The following is a 22,456-nucleotide window of genomic DNA, read 5'->3' as shown; positions in this document are numbered from 1 at the left end:
ACCTGAGTAGTTCCTATAATATCTAAAGTACTAGTTGGTTGTATCAACCTGCTGGATATAACATTGCATCTTTTACAACATCTTATGAAGTTACTACCTACTCTCTTTCGCCCTACTTATTGAAGTCACTTCCACGAAGGAACAGGAAGTTTTCTTTTGCTACTAATTAGTATGCCAGTCTTTACTCTGCTGAGCTTGAGGTATTTGGACTCAAAACCACTCCTCCATGTTTGGCACTTTTTTCTGCAACTCTTCAAAAGATTCTGTAAAAGTTCATCTAATCATTATTGCCTTGAGAACTATAATGAATAGAAAGGGACTAAGAACAGAATACAGGGGAATGCCTATAAGTATACTAAATTCTTCGTGAATTCTAGCATGCTTACAATAACTATAACTTGGAGATCTATCACTAGTTATAAACTAAAAATATCTCTCTTCACCCAACTTCCATAAATATAACTTGGAAGTTAAATTACCACACCAAATTTTAGTTTAAAAACCTACTTCCTTTGCAATTATAACATGATACTAGTATCGTAGACTGGTCCCGGTTTACTAGTACCATGGTAATATGGACTCAGATCAGAATTATCTAATCTGAAAGTACTTACAGATCCCATTTAATTGTAACTCATGCGTCACCTAATTGGTAACTCTGAAAAACAACAATCCAATATCTTATGCCTGTTTAGCTAGTATGCCAGAAAAGGAAGTCTATAACATTTGTGTTACGAGCATATTAGGAAGGAATTACAAAATGAATAGTAGATTTATATACAAATTGTCAACACGAATAGAAAAATAAGAAAACGTAAGTTTGTTTATAATTAAGCACGACCTAGAATTACAATTTTGACTATTTTTCGTAGTAAGATGAGCCTTGTATTTGTGCGGGTTTTTTTTTTTTATGGTTGAATGCACTAACCACTTCACTATGTAGAGCACATTGTTCTTGTCCAGCCAGAAACTAAAGCAATCCATTAGAGAGAGCTTACAACTATTGTCCCTTGAAGTTGACTTAACAAAAAGGTCGGCAATATTTCAAATTTAACCATATGCGCAGTAAATAGTGGTTGCAAACTGAAATTAACATTCGTTTCTAGTACCATATACAACTTATGTGGTTGACTGGATGAAGTCAAAACCATGACGGCACAGAAAAAATGGCTATTTAAGTCATAGAGTTATGCCAAAAGTTGGGTAAGTGAACAAATGAGACTAGTTTCTTAGTACATATCTTGATCAATATTACAAAACCAAGATAAACAGAAAGCTTATCAAACGCACAGCAGTTGTACCTTTAAAATGAATGGTCTTCTGGGAAATCACTTACAGAGTTAAGATTTTTCGGGATTTTTCTTCAAATTTTATTATCACTTTCATAGCAATGATGCCATTAGAGATTTTTAAAAGTTCATTATATTAAACGTGTAATGGTAAATAAAAGCTTCATTAATGATTGAGAAGGATACGCAGTTTAAATCGAATTATGAAATCATACTTTAAATGTAAATAAAAATCAAGACCTGGTCAGTCAACGACAATTTACGTTATATGTAAACACACATTGCTTATTCGTAAATAATCGACCACAACCAACTCAAGTTTCATTATAAACAATCGATAAGGCATTACTGGAATGGGAAATTAATCAAACAGATTACTGTGTGAATTACATCACACACCATTAGAGGGGCAATTTGATAATATAATAATAATAATGTGATTTCTAACAGAGAAGAACGAGATGGCTATAATCAATTTTTCACCGACTACTTCGAGCTAGTTCCCCGGATCCATACATGGCCACTATTTGGCAATGCCCTATGAAATCAATGAAATTCGAAAAGGAGGGAAAACCTACACTTCGGACGGAACAATCGATTCTTAGAAATTGACATGTCCAACTGAAATGAATTTCAGATGTTACCTAAATAGGAATAACCTTCAATCGAGGAATATCTATACGTGCAACAAGAAGTTCTGGCACTCGTATACATCGATGTAACTCAAGGGGCTCCATAAATCTTAGCATTTTTATTTCCAATTAAACAAAACGAATAATTAACAAGGCATGATTAGGATAATGCACAAAATTTTAACTGAATTTTTTTTTTAATTTACTGATAAATTAAAATGAACACATTAAGGAAGAAATTCACGAGCGATCCATCGTGATCAATACAAAAATTAGAGGTTATATACTAAATGCAAGAACAATTTTTACAGGAGTGTGTGTGTGTGTGTATATATATATATATATATATATATATATATAGCTTTTTAATATGAAGTCTTAAATATAACAGCTCAAAATATTGAGCTAAAGCGCAGAAATTAATTAGTCAGAAAGAGGATAAATTGATGTCTAGAGGTTGAAACATTTCCAGATATTTTGCCTTTGACCAACGGGAAGCTGAAAAGAGAGAGCTGAGACCAAACTTGTGTGTACAAATGGCGCGCTTTTTCGGCACCAGTTCAGAGCACTGAGTTTGAATGGTTGCACTATTAAAGTTACTAGAGAAGGACGGGGACCTATGACGACATAGGAAGGAATATCGGCTAGATAAATTAAGATACGGGGCTAGAAAGAAAATAACAGTTAACCAATACACTCGATGAAGGGTGGTTTAGCTGTAGATAATCTAAATATTTGCTTTACAAATGCATTGTCTCTTGTCAAAGTTCACTAGTTAGATATTAAAATGAATACGATGTATACAAAAGAACAAAAAGAAAATAAGTACAAATAAAATATTAATATTAAATGCTGTTAATAACAAGAGACAGCTTCATTCAGGTGTACTTATTGATGTAGCCCAACATGCTAGAAATAGCAGCTATGCTCCTCGTTAATGCATACATTCTGTTGCTAAAGTAACCCATAGAAATATAAAAAAAAAACCATTTTCAATATGACCTGAAAAATAAAGATAGGATAGTCATGGTTAGAGTGCCTTATATTATAAATCTGCTGGATCATAGCTGATATGAGGCTAAACAATAACAACGACAGTCATCCCTAACTAAGGATGAATACTATACGTAGTCACCAGGTCTGCAAGAAATATTTCATATTACTGAAATACTACTGATCATAGAAGTTTACGGGATGATAGAGGCTGACTAAGAGCTAAGCAACAGACCACTATTCTCTCTATTTCTAGCATATCGTTTGACCATGCCGAGAGTTCCTTGTTGGTAAGACGAGTTGGTATTTTCCATTTTGAAATAATTTTTATTTCAGACGCTAAACTACAGGATAGCCTAAAATATATAGAAGATAGATTATATGTAAAAGTTTGAAAGCAAAAATTTTAATGATTGCCTTTTTTTGCTTGACTTTCAAAATGATAAAATTTTAAAAATATGAAATACAAGTACTTATAATGAAAAACAGACTCTTGCTAACTCTCTTAACAGGAAAATAATCATCGATTTTTATTTATTTATTTATTTGTCACCAGAGACGGAAATTACGTTTAAAATATCGGACTGAACCTGGAAGTCCAACTAGAATTAGATAATCGGTGTGTTTGCATGTACATACATATACATTATATATATATATGGTACTATTTAAGAAGAGTGATCCCTAATAAATATCTAACTATATATATATAGTTTCATATTTATTAGGACCAACAGATCAAGTACGCAAATGTTTAATATTTAATTATGAGAGTGAAATCATTTACGTGTAAGAGCAATCAATGTTCACGATATCCAGTCGAAACTTGAACAAATTTCAGATTTTCATATATCTGTCTTATTGCCCCTTTATATAGTAATAAAGGCACCAAGGCGCCAGAATTTGTGAAAGAAAGGTTACATTTTCAAATTGATTCGTTAAAAATAACTTTTTAAAAAATATCTCAAAAAAATATAATAATGTGAAATAAGAAGCAAATATTTAGAAGTTCAAGGTAAAATAATATATATAAAAGTTAGTGATAATAATTAAAATAGAAGAGGAAAAAAATCTCTTGTAAACAGGTTAAGGGAGGAGGAGGTGAAATGAAGAAGTCTACCTCTTGAGTTAATCTCCAGCCTTGCATCGATGATGCTCCATACGTGAAATTCTTGCCTTGACCGTCACTTGAATGCTTCTCAGTGATCGGTGATGATAGATAAACACCCATGCTGACGCTGAGTTTCGAGTTGATGTGTTAATTGAAATGAATAATTACAGAACGGGGCCACGATAGTCTCCACACGTGCATTCTATTTCGCGGTTTAGAGTTAATTGTCACGTGACCTTTCTACGAGCTGAAGATGAATTTGCACAATTTTGATTTTTTTAGCTTTCAAAAAAAAATTGAAAAATTAAAAAATATATATCAAAGAAATACTACTTGGAAATTTAATATGTTCGTGTATTATTTCTTAAAATTATTTTCAAAATAATTTTTAATTGATAATTGACAAATTTTTCCTCTGTTAGACGAGCCATAATTTTCTACCAATCACAGACAAAATTGGTCGTTGTATCATTCGACCAGACGCGATTGTCTCCCTTTAGGTGACGCAGTGCCCGAGACGTTAAAAAGTGAGAATAACGACGTTTTCTTTTTTTCTCTCGGATGGCTTGGTGGACTTAACACAACCTTGTTCTTCTTTCAAACAACTTTTGATTTGACTTCTTGATATATCAACTTATATTTATTGAATTTACAATTGCTTTTTTCATTGACTGGAAATTGAATTTATTGAGAGTGTGCCGGCAATCAACTACCAATTCTCTGTTTTGGTAGTGATAGTGGTGGTGGAGTCCGTGTTTTGTTGATGATGGCTGAGACTGAGGCAGAAAATCGACCGGATTTAAAAACGGACAGTGGTGATGAATCAGATGATTTAAGTGAAGTTCTCGAAGAAAGTCCTTGCGGGAGGTGGCAGAAGCGTAGAGAAGAAGTAAGTATTCCATGTTGCAATGTTTTCTCGTCTCTGTCCCATGTCATCTCTACACAGATAAGTCATACATATACTTGCATTAATGGACTAACACACACACATACACAGTCTCTGTGTGCGCAAGGGAGCTTGTTTTACGTTTATTAAACTATTCAAACTTCATTTTAATGCTTTGATCGCATATATCTATACAACATAGTCACTATTGTGAAATATCATTTAAAATTTGATTTGTTTACTGACAAATTCAATTTTTTTCGACGCTTCATATCTCACGACTAGACAAAATGTAATGGTATGTTCGTGAACCACCAACTATTATAAAATTTTGAGCTGGTTTTCGGGAGTTTCTTCTTTGACATCAATGAAATTGTTGTACTATGTTTTCCTGATAGGTAATTTCCCTCTGTCATCATACTTTTATAACTACATCACAATAAACACTATATGTGTTTTATATCAGAACTCTGGTTATGTTATAACTAGACAACGAATCCAACCTTTAAATAAACTATATAAACGCATTTAACAAGCTAAAATGAGGGAGTCTTATGTTCTTCCGACCCGCTACGAAGAGTAGTCAAATATCTTTCAAATCACACCAGACCTTATTAAAAATACTTAATGAAGTCTTAGATATACTATGTTTGAAGAAAGATGGGATGGTCACAACAAGAATGCTTTTGATCAAGTCTGACGCATCATTATAATAAGCTAAATTGTTTACTACTGGTATCATATCGGGAAATTTTTTACTGACAAGAGACGAGATTTATGTGAAATTATAAAGACTGAAAGGAGAGATGGAGAGAAAGTTCTATTAAAAATACATGTCATGTTAAGTATTTAATTTTATAGATGTTTGTTAACGGTGAAACTATGTACAGGACTCTCAATGATTCTGCGTAGATGTGTTTCAGTCAAGTTCTTTGGAATGTGTCATCAGAGATGGAAAGGCTGTCCTGTACTCGACAGGTCTCTCTGATCGTATCTTTCATTGCCTGTGTTACTACTTCCACGTAGTTTTCTTTTTTTTTCCATTAATACACGTTTGAGTTCAAATCTTACTTAGGGTCCATGCAGAGAAAAACCAGTTATACGAGATCGAATCTATTGATTATACACCCACTCATTAGAAAGCTGTCGTTTATGCCTAGTCAGAATTGGCAGAGTCGGATAGAATGCCTCGCTGTATTTTGTTCCGACTCCTTGCGTTCTGAGTTCAAATCCCATTGAGGTCAACATCGTCTTTCATCTTTTCGGCGTCGTTAAAAAAGATTTTACGAATCAGGAACGTCGGATCGGATTGTCTTGAGGTTTCTGTTGTGGATCCTTGCATTCTGAGTTCAAATCCGGCCATCGTCTGTTCGAGTGGTAAACTTAATCCGTCACAGTTTACCCCCAGTTACCACCTTGAGTATTTTTTAGCAGAGTTCATTCTGTTGCAGGTATTCGGGTCGTGTCTCCGATTAGAGGATATTTTCTTCTCACCAGGTTGTCATGGGCTCTTCTGAGTAAGAAAAAAATGTGTACGTTTTTATAATGTTTAACAAGCATAATCTAAATTTCTAACATAAGCACAAACCTCAGTTTTATTTTATTTATTTATTGTTAACGTGGAGGGAGAGTCGTATGTAGTCGATCATATTGACTACGACTAATTTTATCGACCTCAAAAGGATGAAAGGCAAAGTCTACATCAGCGGGATTCGAAATATAATTTTGACTTAGTAACACTACACTAGACAGATAGATAGATTTCCATAGTTCTATATACAGTTTGGCAATTGTCTGAGGACAAGTTGGGCGAAGTGTACGTATAATTGTGTAAGTATTTTATAGAGCGTGTCTTACATGAAGTTTATCTGAGGGTGGTCTCTGGCAAGATACAATTTCATGTGACAAGGCTGTATATATTCGTCACTCTTTCCACAAAACATAGTAGGTCCCCTTGCTGTTTTTGTTCTCGTTCCCTTCACCATTCGCGTGTATGTGTGTGTACACATACCAATCCTACAAGTAAGAGTCGCTCGACTTGCTAGAAATAACAGTCGTATGTCCTTCGAAATAACAACTTGCTTTTTTTTTTTTTTTTTCTGTGAAGGAAGGAAAGGCATATTGCAGAAGGTGAGGTGGTCCTAAATGCCTTATCTGTGTCTGAAAATAAGACTGGTTGGTTATGGCTGGAATGCTTTTGATCACAGGTCTATTGCTCTATCAGGCCTAACTTGAGGCTAAACAGTAATCGTACAAATACGCCTTAATTCTGTCACTGTAGTGAATAAGCAATATAGATTATAAGATGTTTCATTTAAGAACTGTGCAGTAATGGTACCGAAATTGATTAACGGTTCTGATTGTTCTCGCTTGTCAGCTGGAAATACACTTCAGCTGTTTGCTGCATTTTCGTTGGTTCTTTTCCTCGTTCAGTTATTTCAAATCACTCTTTGGGTTGGGCCAAACATGTGTGAAACTTAACAGCATCTCTCTCTCTCTCTCTCCTTCTCCCCTTCAATTCCCTTCTTTGCTTCCGTTTCATCATTCAATCTCAAGGCTACGTAGTGTTGTAAACACACACACACATTGACATTCTTCAAAGTCTTGTAGGACTCGCTTGATATTTAATTCCAGTCATATTTTAGAATTTTAAATGAAGTTTTAGGGTCACCTTGTAAATTCTTGTGTATCTCTTCAGTTTTTTTATACAAGAATCTTTTTTTTTTTTTTTTTTTTTATTTTGCAGTTTCTCCGAACTAATTCGCTTCGTGAATTGTTTTTGTTTTATGACAAGAAATTTGACCCTTCGTTTTCTCTCTCTCTCTCTCTCACACACACACACACGGTTTCGAATGATAGATTCGCCACCCATATGTATTATTTGCTAAACCTAAACCCCTGTTTATAGATCAAAATTTCCCATTGGAACCTTGTAACTTAATAAATCGCTTGGAGTTTCCTTTTAACTGTACTGGCAGCACGAAATTTCTTGCTTTTCTTTTCTTCTTTTTCTCTTTTTTTTTTTCTCGGGTGATATCTTTGAGAAATATATGCATTACCAACGGTTCGTTGTACATATTTGAAAACCACGTTCCTTGTGCGTTGACGTCAGGAAGGGCAACTCAACCGTAGAATACTGTCTCACGAATAGTCGTCCAACCTATATCAGCATGGAAAAAGTGGGTGGAAACACGATCATACATGCATATATATATAATTTCGCTTAGGCATTACGGGACTTATAATCTGGTGTAGGACTCAATATACATATGCTTCAGAACGAAGCGTTAGTCGAGTACAGAGCGGTAATGGGAAAATGTGATGGCAAAGGAATAAACGATTATCTACTTATTAAATGAAAGATAAGCTTCGGAAACAGTTATGGATATCCAGTCTGGGAATGATTAAATTGTAGTTTATGGTTTCTCAAATAGAAAGATAGCACTAGAAACAGGGACACCGTGAAAGATGACCACTAGCTTAGTTGTTTCTGCTATAAGATGCAGTAGACTCATTGCTGAGTAACAACTTATAGCTTCAAGGTGCTACTCAGGCATTCAACTATGAGTTCACTACATCTTATAGCAGAAACAACTGTAAGCTAATGAAGTTCATAAGATAATCGTTTATTCCTTCATCTCATTTTCTTAAACACACACACATGAATGAGATGTGGAAGAGGCATAACTGTAGATTGGTACACCCCTCCCCGAATTTGTTTCCCCATAGCTTTCTGAAAAATGCATACACTTCAAGGAAATTTCGCTAGGAATATGTTTTTGATAGTTGTAGATTATGAAATGTGATGTTTCAAATATCAGGTCATCCCATAAGTTCTGTCCGATTTTACCTTTTTTAAAATTGAATGAAATTTAATAGTATTTTAGAATGTCTAATGGAATTAAAAATTGTTATTATGCATTTGTGTACATTTAAACTAATTAAGTATCATTTTACAGAATAATAGAATTTAAATTTCTTTGATTAAAACCCTTTCTAACATGGAAGTATCCAAAGATCATTTGAGGCACATAATGCTTTATGAGTACAAAAGAAGGAAACTCTGCAGCTGAAGCGACTCGAAACATACACTCAGTTTATGGGAAAGAATGCTTGAATGAAAGAACTTGCAGAAGATGGTTTGCAAAATTCAGAAGTGGAGAGTCCAGCCTTGAAGATGAAGATCGAACAGGACGTCCAGTTGAGTTTGATGATAAGCTCCTTCAGGCATTACTTGAAGAAAATCCTGCATTATCAGTTGAAGAATTGGCAATAAAGCTTAGTTCAAACCATACAACTGTTCATCATCATCTTCAACAACTTGGAAAGGTTCCTAAACTTAGAAAATGGGTGCCTCGTGAATTGTCCGAAAGCAACTGTAAATCCCTAGCTGACATCTGCTCTTCTCTCCATTCTTGTGAACTCCGTGACAAAAAAATGCATCTTCTATTGAAATGTTAAGTGTCGTAAACAGTGACTTAGTAAAAGGGGAAATACTCGACCACAACTGAGAAAGGAACTTCATGGGAAAAAGGTTCTTCTCTCTGTCTAGTGGGATTGCAATGGAGTAATTCATTTTGAATTGTTACCACCTAATGCAACAATCAATGCTCAAGTCAGCTTTAGTGACTCGAAAAGGAGTGATGTTTCATCAGGACAATGCGCGACCCCACACTGCAAAGATCACATCACAGAAGATCGAAGAGCTTGGTTGGGAAAAAATTCCTCATCCTCCTTATTCTCCTGACCTTGCTCCTTCAGACTACCATTTGTTTCATAGCTTACAGAATCAATCGGGGGACATAACTTTCGCAAGCCAGGAGGAGGTCAAAACTGACATTTCAGAGTTCTTCGCTTTGAAACCAAAAGAATTTGACATTGATGGGATTAAAAAGCTTGTAAATAGATGGGAGGAAATCATAGATAATCAAGGAAAGTATATTGATGATTAAATTTCAATTAAATATAACATTTGATCAATTGTTTTCTTTATTCAAAATTTAGACAGAACTTATGGGATGACCTGATATAAACATAATTCTGAAACAAAAAAATTAAAACTTCTAAAGTTACAGGATTTGGTGGTTTAAAAAAGGGTACTGTGGGTGGAGAACGGTCAGAAACTAAATTTTATCAACATCATAATGTGGATTCTTGTCAAATTTGTTCCAACCAGATTATTCTCAAAACATAGTTTTGATATAGTTTCGTATGCTGATGAAGGAAATTGCTTTATTATTATTTTTTTTTTTGTGTTATTGTTGATGTACAAAGTTACAAGCAGTTGCAGGTTTATAATTTGGGCCAGTCAAACCCTCAATTGCTGATTGACCGTTTGTCCCTAGAGCTACCAGGGATAGCAGGCCTAAGCAATTTACACTTGTTGAGTGTTAATATCCCTTAAGTCAGTTATCTCAAATGTAACATTTTATGGGACTCATGATTCTTAAAACACTGGACCCCTGATCGATATTAAATGTACTTTCTCATATGGTAAAATTACTTTACAAGGTATTGTAGTGGAGAAAAAATACCATCATTATTGAAACCAACACTACACTTCATACAATAACTATGTTAGTAACCAATTCTTTCACCACCTTTTTTCCTTTTAAACTTTGTTTACAATTTTATCATAAGAAAAATTGAAGTGCATATAATATTGATCTGTGGGGCCCAGTAAGTGTTTTAAGGATTGTAGGTTCGATAATAGGTTACATCCGTGGAGATAGACTTTAATTTAGATGTAGTTTAAGGAAGATTTGGCTGCTATTTCTAGTGGGTCGAGAGACTATGTAAAGGTTTTGCGTGTACTGTTCGCAGGGGGAGTCACGACTTATAGTATATTTGGAAGGAAGGCTTCGATTGGCTTAAATACTTGTAACTGTTTTATTATTAATTTCTTGGGAAAATGAATGTAATTTTCATCATCAGTATGCAAAACTGTATCAGTGATACATTTTTTGAAAATAACCTAGTGAAAATTTGAAATAATTCAAGTGGTTGCAAGAAATTTTAAAAGATCCCACAATAGTAAACCACACCCTTGAAAATGCATTTCTGGAAGGTAAGGAGTAGACAAATGGCTTAAGAACCATACTGTCAGTAAGTTGAGTCCATATCTTAACATGGTATTTCTCAATGTAGCCAAGAGTACAGTGAAAAATTTAACATACAAGCAGGAGTTCATCAAGATTCAGTTCTCAGTCCCCTCCTATTTATCATAGTCATTCAAACCATAATGGAAGAAATTAAGACTTGATGATAACTTTGTTCTTTAACAAGTTATCTTTAATTAAAGATAACTTGTCAAAGACCAGAGTTCTGATAAGTTGGAAAACATGACAGGACTCTTCTCACATTAGGTAACTGACCCAGGTCGATGTGTAGGGAAAGTGTAGGCAGGAAATCAATGCAGTGTATCCAGTACAAGCTATTAACACACAAGGTGCAGTGGAATCACAGGGAGGTTCACAGAGAGAGTTATCTTAGTATGTGCAAATTGCACAGAAGCAATAGACACTAAGGACACATGGGAAATAGACTATCTCGAAAATGCCTAAGAGATGCCCTTGAAGTAGTAGTTATTGTTACCTGGGTAACTTATTTAGCAGTGGAGGAAGATGTTCTGAAAGAATAGTTACTAGAATAAGAGTAGGATGGAGAAATTTCAGGACTATGTTGAGTCCACTGGCAGCTTCTGCATGGTTTCTTTGGCTGGATGCCCTTTTCTAATGCCAACCACTTTCCATGACATTCAACTGAGCATACTTGCTTTGTTCCTTTCTAGTTTTCACATGTCTTCAACATCCAAGGTTCACATCTCACAACCATGTAAGTATTACTGTTTGTACACAAACATAATACAGTCTGCCTGTCTCTCTAGGAGAAAGATCTTTTGTTACCAAGAAAATAGCTACTTGTGTGCACTAGAAATTGCACCAAAGCTGGCATTTGAGTTCAAGGAAGTCTTCTGCCTTGTCAAATCCTTTTGGACCATCCAACCCATGCCAACTTGAAAAACAAACATAAATGATGATAATGATGTGCATGTATACATCATCATTTAATTTCTGTTGTCCATGATTTGGACAGTTTGACCAGGGCTGGTAAGCTGAGGGACTGCACCAGACTCCAGTCTGATTTGGCATAGTTTCTACAGCTGGATGTCTTTCCTAATGCCAATGCCCTTCCTACAAATGCATATATATATACATATATATATATATATATATATATATATATATGTGTCTTCATCATTTAATATCCATGCTGTATGTGCTGGCATGGGTTGGATGGTTTGACAAGATCCTACATATCCAAGAATTGCTTCATGATTTATCTCTTCTGGCATAGTTTCTATGACTGAATACCCTTCCTAATGCCAACCACTTTACAACATAGACAGATCCTTTTTTTTTTTTATGCCACCTGCACTATTGAGGTTGTCATTCAGCTTCATGCAGGTGGATGAGGGCATTGAACTATGAGAAGTGGGTGGGGACAGCACATGTTCTTGTAGAGGATCCACATGGCTATTCACATCTAATAGGGCAATGGGGAGAGAAAGAGAAATTAAGCAACAGGAGCTGCAAGATACATAACAGCAAAAATTTGGTTTACTTTTTAAAAGAAGAAAATAAGGAATTGTGGTCACACTCATGCAACTACATACCACTTCTGCTGCTTGCCCCAGCCACTCTCTTCAGCACCACTCTTATTTCCCCTACCTTATGGCTCCATAATGGTAATGAAGTATCTAGGTGGCTCTGCAAGGCAAGTTGATGAAACAGTTTGCAAGCTTGTTTGGAAAGGAGAATGACAGGGTGGGGAGACAAACTGCCAGAATGGGTTGGGTTGAAGGTGGGTGAGCAAGGAGCCATAAGTTAGGGGAAATAGAGTGGGTGGGGTAAGCAGCAGGAGTGGTGTGTGATTGTATATATGTGTATGACCACAATTCCTTATTTTCTTCTTTTAAAAAGTAAACCAAATTTTTGCTATTATGTATCTCCAGGTAAAACCCTGCCATCAAACACATTCAAGCCATTGTTCACCTCTTTATATTTCACATCACTTTTTTTTAAAAAGAAACAAAACAAAAACAGAGTGTGATTTGTGGCAGATTTGGCTGCTAATTTTGACAGGTCAAGTGACATAGAGGTTCAGTAGTTAACTTGTATAAAGCTAATTTCCTCTATAATGCAGTGGATGGTATTTGATTCTTTTTAAACAGCTTCAGTTAATGTATTATTACTGGAAAATTTTCTGACATGAAAAATGAGAAACTGTTTAATGATGTCAGGTGAAGGAGCTGTTTTGGCAACAGATTGTCATGAGAAGCATGAAAAGCTGAAGCGTTGGTTTATTAGGCATTCCAGTTATATAATATGATCTTTGACATCTGCTTTGATTATAGATATCTCTGTTAACTGCTATGAAGATGATATGCAATTAAGTCATATGAGCCAATCCCTCAGCTAGTGATTTTTGTTTTAGAAAGTAAAATGCTAATCTCATCACAAATGTGTTACTTTGCTTATTAAAATTCGAGTACATTATCATTCCTGTCTTAATGTCTATTTTTCCATGCTTGCTTGTGTCAGATGGACTTTTGGTGAAGCAGATTTTTCTATAGCCAAATACCCTCTATGTCACCAACTGTCACCTGTTTCCAAAGGAGGTAATATTTCCCCATGACCATACGTCTCAGAAGATTGGAAACAAAGGACATTGCTTGATGATCCCAAGTAAAGATGACAGTTACACACACACACATGGCATGCTATTTTTCAGTTACTGTCTATCAAATTTACTCACAAGGCTTTGGTTGACCTGGAGCTATAGTAGAAGACACCTGCCCAAGGTGCTATGCAGTGGGACTGAACCTGAAACCATATAGCAAACTTCCTAACTTACAGCTGCACCTGTGCCTGTTTTTACAAAATTTTAAACACCATCCTTATAGTGTATATACATGTGGGTCGAGAGATCGCAAGTTCAAATCTCAGACCGGGCGATGTGTGTGTTTATGAGTGAAACACCCAAGCTCCATGCAGCTCCGGCAGAAGGTGATGGCGAACCTCTGCTGACTCTTTCGCCACAAATTTCTCTCACTCTTTCCTCTTGCAGCTCACCTGTGATGGACCGGCATCCCGTCCAGGTGGGGAACCTATACACCAAGGAAACCGGGAAACCGGCCCTTATGAGCCTGGCATGGCTCGAGAAGGAACAAACATATGCATATATGCACAAATACATTAGGATGTTACCTAACACTGCAGGTGTAAGAGCTGTTTTTATTGCATGTATAGAAATAGTCACATATTTTGAAGTCCTTAAACATCCACTTTTCTATGCTTGCATGGGTCAGATGGAATTTTTTGAAGCATATTTTCTATGGCCAGATGTCCTTCCTGTCACCAACTCCTACCTGTTTCCAAGACAAGCAATATTTTCCTGTAACTAGACATGTTTTCCATAGACGACTGGAAAGGAATACTCTAGTTTATACACTGATGATGCTCATTTACAACCATCATGTAATGTCAAGACAAGGTTGCACACAAACATATATATATACACACACACACTCACATGTACATATATATATATGATGGGCTTCTTTCAGTTTCCATCTATCAAATCCATTCACAGGCTATAGAAGAAAACACTTGCCCAAGGTGCCTTGCTGTGGGACCAAACCCAAGACAATATGGTTGGGAAACAAGCTTCTTAACCATACAGCCATGCTTACATCTATATCCATAACTAAAAAAATGTTGTACATATACAACTATCAGCTTCTTGCTACTCCCTTTGTCCCCAGTGCTCATATGAAATTTTCCATTGCATCCCATGGATGCTACTGCCCACTTGAGAAGCATTAACCTCTATGCTTTGTCTTCAAAAAGTTAAGTTATATCCCACTTAGCATGACAGTGTTGAAACCTTCTGTAAATAATGTAAGGTACTTCAGATTTAATTGGTGTTTTTCTATTGTTAATCTTTAAAATTATTTCCTTTGATATGAAGGTGGGTATTTGATGATGACTGCTGTTTCTCAGCTCACAACTGCAGAGATATTTTTAGGCCTGGTATGTTACTGAAAATGTAGCAGACAGTGCAACTGAAGAATCGAAGCCATTTCCATTTGATAACTGAATAGGTAATGCTAAGAGAAAGTCTTACCATCAGTATTAAGTCTGCTACAACACTGGTTTGAATCCTGCTTATGAACAGTTGTAAAGGATAAGTCCCTAACAAGTTGTGAAAACAACTGAATATGAAAGCCCATCCAACTCAGTGTACCATGGAGATACGTGTTAAACAGGGAAAGAACAAAAAATTAGGTACAGATTTTATAAAAAACAAAAATCTTAGTTTCTAAAGAAAGCTAAAGTATCAACTTATTATTGAAAGGCAACTTGGCTCTGTCCAAAATTCCTCTTATACATGCGTCATTTTCTTATAATATACAATATTACTTGGCAATCAACTGAGGTAGACACTACTGGCAGATTAATAAAGGCAGGAATCTTCTGAGTCTAAATTAAACTGTCAGTTAAAATGTTTTATTCTTGATAAGATTGTTGCTAGGATGACTATAACTGTCTTGGAAAGGACTCAGTTAATCGTCTAAATAACGAAACTGACATTAATCATACAAATGAATTCTACGTTCTCTATCTCTCTCTCTCTCTCTCTCTCTCTCTAATTGCAACCATGTATTCTGTGAATTGGCAATATTGTTAGAGCATTGGCTACAGTACTTTGCTGAGTTCAAATCTTACTAAGGTCAACTTTGCTTTTCTTCCTTTTGGGGTCAATAAAAAAAGTACAAATTCAGAGTAGTAAATTAGCTGAACAGCAAGAACATCGGACTGGTTACCTTTATGGTATTTGTTCCAGCTTTTTACTTTCTGAGTTCAAATCTCACTGTTGTCTAATTTGGTGGTAGATTTAATCCATCACCTAGTTTAACATCTCCACCTGGCATCTTGGGTACTTTTAGTGGAGCCTACTCTATTGTATGCATTGAAATCAGGCCTCTTGTTTGAAAGTACCTTCCTTCATTTCTCCCACTTGTCTTGGTTTCCTGTGAAAAGGTCTTGAGCATTGCTCTGCCTCCTGGCTGAAGGATAAAAGAAAATGGTATTTCAGATTTAAAATGCAAAATAAAATCCACTGGAGTTGGTCACATTTTCATGGTTTACTTTGCATTTCTTGTCTATCTGAGAATGGATCAACAGATGTAAAAGTCCTAAGAGGAATGACATGTGGTTTGAGTTATGGTAGTTATGGCATTTCTCTCATGGGTCAAAACAGGTGAAAAAGTAAAGATTATTTTACAGAACATTTAACCCTTTGTAGCATTCTGAATATTTTGTCAAATGTAAAGCTTATTTAATCACATTCTTTTGAATTAATCATGCATTATCTCGTAGCTTTAAGATTTCAATGATGTGATTGTTTATTTTTAGAATGACATTATAGGATTGGTATAAGAGGCCAGATCTGGGCTGGTTTGACCATAAAACAAGTGGAATATTTAGATCAGACATGACTGGTTTGAATGCAAAAATGTTAAACTATCATTCTTTATGTACTTTATTTCTCTGGTATAGAGTGATTATTTATAAAATTCAAGCAGTATTTTGAGAATTCTTTTCTTTATCTTTTTTATATGAGACTTTAGCTACCTTGTTCTGTCTATCTTCTTGATCTAACCAGGAATCATCAGTTTATAATTTTTATAATTTTGCTCTTCCACTCTTCAATTTTCATATTCAGCTTACGTGTGTGTGTGTGTACATGTATGTATATATATATATATATATATATATATATATAATATATATATATATATATATATACATGTTCTTTTATTCTCTTATTTGTTTCAGTCATTGGACTGCGATCTTGCTTGAGCACCACCTTGAATATATATATATATATATATATATATATATATATGTGTATGTATATGGCTGTGGTTAAGAATCTTGCTTTGCAATCATGATTTCAGATTCAGTCCCATTATGTGACACCTTGGGCATGTCTCCAATTGTAGCACTGAAGTGACCAATGCCTTGAGAGTGTATTTGGTTGATAGAAACTGTGTGAAAGTCTTTCGTTTGTGTGTGTATACACATATATTGTGTGTATGTGTTTGTTTCACCCACCACTTGACAACTGGTGTTAGTTTTTTTTACATCCCCATAACTTATTGGTTTGGCACATGAGACATGTAGGCTAAATACCAGTCTTAGAAAATAAGTACTAGAGGCAAATGCCCCAGCATGGCTGCAGTCCAGTGATTGAAATAAGTATAAGATGATATATATTATATCAACTGTTTGCAGTGTATGTGAATTTAGGATAGGTGAGTTGTCCTTGAGCTTTTGCAGGCTCTTCCAGTCTGGTAAAATTGAAACCAAGTCAATATCTGCATAAAAAATTGTGGTAGAGAGGGAACAAAATGCTTGTTGCAGAGTGAAGTGTGATAAATGAATGCACCCAAGGACCTAGCAGTGGTGTTAAACTAGGCATGAGTGTGTGTTTTGAGATGTTCCTGTTGTGGTCTTCCCATCTTTATTTAGACTCGAAAACTGCTTCGCCCTCTTTTTTTTTTTTTTTTTTTATTTAATTCACACTTCCTGATAATTCAAGACAATAGAGATGAAGCTATTGTATGATGGGTATACTTTAACTGGAAAGTTCGCAGTGAGTAGTAATTAGAGAGAATTTGATATGTTAGATATCTGGTGGCTGTGAAAGCATTGTCAAACCTCAAGAGATACAAACACATCTGATGCTTCATTTTCCTTGTGTTGTCTTTACTTTCCTTTCTCACATACTGCTATCGCCATTGAATTGAATGTATTATTTCTAAAGATGTTTTGGTTGTAGTCATTTACCCAACACATTCAGATAAGCGTGTGTGTGTGTGTGGTGTGTGTGTGTGTGTGTACCGCATGTTTATTAATATAATTCAAAGATACCATCTGTATGAAAAACAATAGTTTAAGTTCGGGGCATTAAATACCTAATTAGAAATAATTATGCAATGAGGAAAAGGCATTTGCTCAATGACTTAATATTTTTTTCTCCTTTTGTCTCATTATTTCATTCACTCATTGTTATCTCCGTCACTTATTCATTTGTTCTGATTTATCCACTTGTTCATTCATTCATGCTCATTCAATCTTTTGCTTTCTCCATATTTATTTATGATCTGACTTAATTGTATGAATCTTACATTCAGTTGATGTTATATATTGGTTTCAAATTTTGGCACAAGGCCAGCAATTTTGGTGGGTGGTGGGTGGGGGAATAAGTCAGTTAAATCGACCCTTGTGTTCAACTGGTACTTATTTTATCAATCCCAAAAGGATGAAAGGCAGAGTTGACTTCAGCAGAATTGAACTCAGAACTTAAAGATGGATGAAATGCTGCTATTTTGCTTGGTGTGCTAACAATTCTGCCAGCTCACCACCTTGGTTAATGTTACATATTATCAATTCTATCAAATCAATATAAATTATTTAAACTGAAAAATGTCCTCACTCTCTGTATATAAATGTTTCTTTTATTTATTTATTTATTTTTTCCTTTTCTCTCACACATATGAGAGAAAGAGAGAAAGAAAGGACTAGGACAAGATTGTCCACTCACTTTTAAGAGAAGTAAAGAAAATTTAGTGATATGACTTATCAGAAAATGAAAAGTTTTTTTCTTTTCTCTCTCTTTTTACACACACACAGGGGTGGGGACAAGGACAGCAATCTCCAATATGTTCTCCTTTACTAAATTTTAAGGGAAGTGAAAAAAAAATTGGCAAAATTACAATTACCAGGAAATGAATAGTCAGGAAGTAGTGAAATATTTCATTTGTTTTTTTTAAAATTACAATCCCTAGATTACTTGGTCATGAAGTAAATCTAAATTTAAAGTTGAGACAGGAAGTAAAGGCAGAGTTGCAAGCTGTTACTGAAAGCTGTACAAAGTGAGCAGTGGCTTTTGAGCAAAGATGGTTTTCATAGCAACAGTTTTAAACGAAATATACTAAAATTGAAATTATCAAGACATTACTCTCATTTTAGATCAGCTTTGCCTTACTTGCACTTGTGCCAGTGGCACATGAAAAAAAAACATTTGAGCGAGGTCGTTGCCAGTGATGCTGGACTGGCTCCTGTGCAGGTGGTACATAAAAAACACCATTTGAGCATGGCCAATGCCAGTACCGCCTGACTGGCCCTTGTGCCGGTGGCATGTAAAAGCACCCACTACACTCTTGGAGTGGTTGGCATTAGGAAGAGCATCCAACTGTAGAAACTCTGCCAGGTCAGATTGGAGCCTGGTACAGCCATCTGGTTCGCCAGTCCTGTCAAATCGTCCAACCCATGCTAGCATGAAAAGTGGACATTAAATGATGATGATATGCACTTTGGTTACATATACAGATATATTTGCATTTCATATGAAATTTTAGATTATTGCATCCTAAACATTTTCCATTGTCATGTCTAATTTTGGATGTATGGTTTATATAATGATTTTTTTATTAATAATAATGATTAAATTAGATTTTTTTGCATTAACCAGTCATATTCCAGGGAAGCTAAAAAGAATCACACGCTCAAAATATAAATCAATAATTTCTTATATACAATTCGCTCACATTGTGTCTTCCCATGTGTAATATTAAAAAGTAATAATGAAAGTGGATAACTGGAGTTTCTGTATCTTTTATCTTCCTACCTTATGTTGTCGAAGTTTAATCCCATATCCAGAACCTGATGATCCAGTACTTGCTGAAATGACTTAATGTAATATTTGTCATTCAGTTAATGTTCTCTTCATTTGATTTAATTACTATTTCTAATTAGATTTTTGATGCACAGCATTCCATATATTTATCCCCAACCTCAACCTGGCCATCATCCAGTAGGCTCATGATCAAAGGTGTTCCGGCCATGACCAGCCAGTTTTGTTTTCAGACTTAATACATTTAAGTCTACATTATTCAAAGTAGGTTGTGATTTGGTGGAGATTTGGGATACTGTTTTCACATGGGAAAGTGATCTCCCCAGAAACTCCCTCTGTTTTGGGATTGGTTGTTTTGCTGAAGTAAATTACTGAGCAGATCTATGATCAAAGACCTTCCATCTTTGACTATTCTGTCTTCTGTGTGCTGGGAACCCAGGACAATATCCAGAGGGACATTTTGCTACCATTCCTATCTGTTCAATTGAATCCATAGAAACTCTCCTTACATTGGTGTAGACAATCTGAAATTATCCTTCATGTTTTAGATTTTCATTGATATTTTTAAGATAAATACTTTGAGAAATCTCAGGTGGATTACTATCAAAGGGATTAAATGGTTTCTCATTCCATTTTCTGTTATAGAATTAGGTTATAAATAATTAGATTACTTCTTAGAATTAATGAAGCAAGGCTTCTCCTTGGAGTTGAAAAATCTTTTGAACATTGATGTAGATAGACAAAATTCTAGACTTTTCTTAGGGGCCATAATGTAATGCATAGGGAAGAAAATCCCTCACCCCAAAAGTTTCCATTTAAAATCCTTCCTGTTGGATCTCTCTCTGAAATATCAGACCTCACCCCTCCTGATGGCACATAACTTTGTCTTATTTTACAAACTGTTCTGTACTCCAAACTTGTAGAAGATAGAAGTAAAGAAAAGATGAAAAATAAAAAAAGATTGTACATTAACTTTACTGCATATCTCAAAGTATGTCTGAATATCAAGACTTTACAGTTTAGAATTGGTAAAACAATGTGCTGGTCTTAGTAAACATTATGCTGTTTGATTATTTTTGTATTTACTTTCATCTGGTTGCTCTGTGTTTTATTAGATCATACAATTCCAATTCTGTCAATATATGTACAGATTCACCAGATAACTTTTGAGAACAACATGTACGGCAATATCCTTTTCAATAAAGTCTGGTTTCTCTAGAAAACTGTTTCTGTCAACTATTTGGTTTCTGTGACAGTTTGCAAAAAAAAAAATCTAATTGTGTTCAGGCAGTCAACATAGAAAGAGTTAGTTGACAACTGAGATTCGGAAGCTGAGTTGACTAAAAATAATCAGGGGGAAATTTAAGGTTGCCATCATTCAGATTGCTCTATTTCATAAGCAGCAATGGCTGGATGAAATATTTTTGATATTGAAAAGACCAATTTATGTTTTGTTTTGCTTTTTCCTATTCTCTAGGTTGAACAACGAGATGTTCCAGGTATTGATAGTGCCTTCTTGGCGATGGATACAGAGGAGGGAATGGAAGTCGTATGGAATGAGGTCCAGTTTTCAGAAAAGAAGAATTTTAAAGCACAGCAGGTAAGATAGCTGAAGTCTATGCCATTCACTAGTTTGATAGATGTCTCTATATACAAGTGAAGATATTTTCAGTTCTTGCATGGCTGTGTGTGGATGTGAAGATGTTTAAATTCTGTGATTGGATGCCAAGACAATTGTGTATGTGTATGATGGGCCTTACATATTGTTCAAGACTTAGAATGCTTTTTAGTGCTTCTATTTCTAGTTTACTCTCATGCAGTCATGTTCAATCTTTTATTTGTTATCCTAGTTACTTCTGGAGGGGTTTTTTTCTATTATAAATTTCTTTCTTACAGGTTCCTTTCCACCTTTCTCAAAATTATTCTGTGACCAACTCTGACTTTAAACCAGTGGTTCCCAAACCTTTTTGGATTGCCGCCCCCTTGACACCCAGGCCACATATCTAGGGCCCCCACCCCCAACTAACCATCACAAACATAGACCTCTTTCTGAAGCAAATTCAAAGCAATTGTATTTCACAAATAAAACTTAACCTAATGAATCCATTATTTTGTTGTTTTTACATGAATCACTACCCCATTATCACCCCACTTTTTGCATGAAACGCTACCCCATTATCGCCCCACTTATCTTCAACGCTCCCTTGGAACTTTCCACCACCCCCAAGGGGACAATACCACCCACTTTGGGAACCACTGCTTTAAACCATAACCTCCTGACCCTAAACCCTAACTAATAATACATATAAATAATTATCACCATCATTTAACGTCAATGTTCCATACTGACATGGATTGGATGGTTTGACAGGATCCAATGAGTCCAAGGACTGCATCATGTTCCACTGTTTTCTATGGCTGGATGCCTTTCTTAATGCTAACCACTTCACGACATGTACTTAGTGCTTCTGTCATGCCATTGGCGCCAGTGCGGTCAGCATGAAGCTTGCAAGGCTACAAATCCCAAGAAAGTTGGGGGTGCAGCTTTATATTAGGAGTAGAGAAAAGGGCTGGAACACCAAAATGAATTAGACCACCAAGTAATTTGTCTTGAAAAATTTCCATTTCCAAACAATTCTCCTTATTTCAAGTTTGATGTCTTAAGATGTGCAATTGATCTGTTCCATTGATCACAAGCAGCTGTTTATCAGTTGGAAGGATAGCTATAAGCACAGTCATGGCTATGTGGTCTCAGGTTCAGTTCCACTTCACTGCATCT

General features: G+C 35.4%; 2 protein-coding genes across 14 annotated transcripts in view; one reads left to right on the top strand and one right to left on the bottom strand.

Annotated features, from left to right (window-relative positions):
* The window catches only part of LOC115216686 (probable protein phosphatase 2C 58), a 35,084-nt gene extending 30,816 nt beyond the window's left edge, over positions 1 to 4,268 (bottom strand). The window contains exon 1 of one of the 2 annotated variants that reach the window (XM_029786199.2): positions 4,035 to 4,268. In XM_029786199.2, the coding sequence (XP_029642059.1) occupies positions 4,035 to 4,145 (111 nt within the window). In that variant the 5' untranslated portion in view covers positions 4,146 to 4,268. The remainder of the gene's footprint in view (positions 1 to 4,034) is intronic. The other variant, XM_029786200.2, reaches the window with a different exon arrangement.
* A 247-nt stretch (positions 4,269 to 4,515) lies between these two features.
* The window catches only part of LOC115216687 (nuclear receptor-binding protein), a 121,343-nt gene continuing 103,402 nt past the window's right edge, over positions 4,516 to 22,456 (top strand). For 9 of the 12 annotated variants that reach the window (XM_029786213.2, XM_029786211.2, XM_029786209.2 and 6 more), the window contains exons 1-2: positions 4,517 to 4,914; positions 21,155 to 21,277. In XM_029786213.2, the coding sequence (XP_029642073.1) occupies positions 4,789 to 4,914; positions 21,155 to 21,277 (249 nt within the window). In that variant the 5' untranslated portion in view covers positions 4,517 to 4,788. Of the gene's footprint in view, positions 4,915 to 21,154; positions 21,278 to 22,456 lie in introns of all 12 variants that reach the window. The other 3 variants (XM_029786203.2, XM_029786201.2, XM_029786212.2) reach the window with 2 other exon arrangements.

The sequence above is a fragment of the Octopus sinensis genome, linkage group LG10 (assembly GCF_006345805.1).
Source record: "Octopus sinensis linkage group LG10, ASM634580v1, whole genome shotgun sequence".
Taxonomy (NCBI): Eukaryota; Metazoa; Mollusca; class Cephalopoda; order Octopoda; family Octopodidae; genus Octopus; species Octopus sinensis.
Note: the sequence above shows the minus strand (reverse complement) of the source record. Positions and strands in the feature narration are given on the sequence as shown.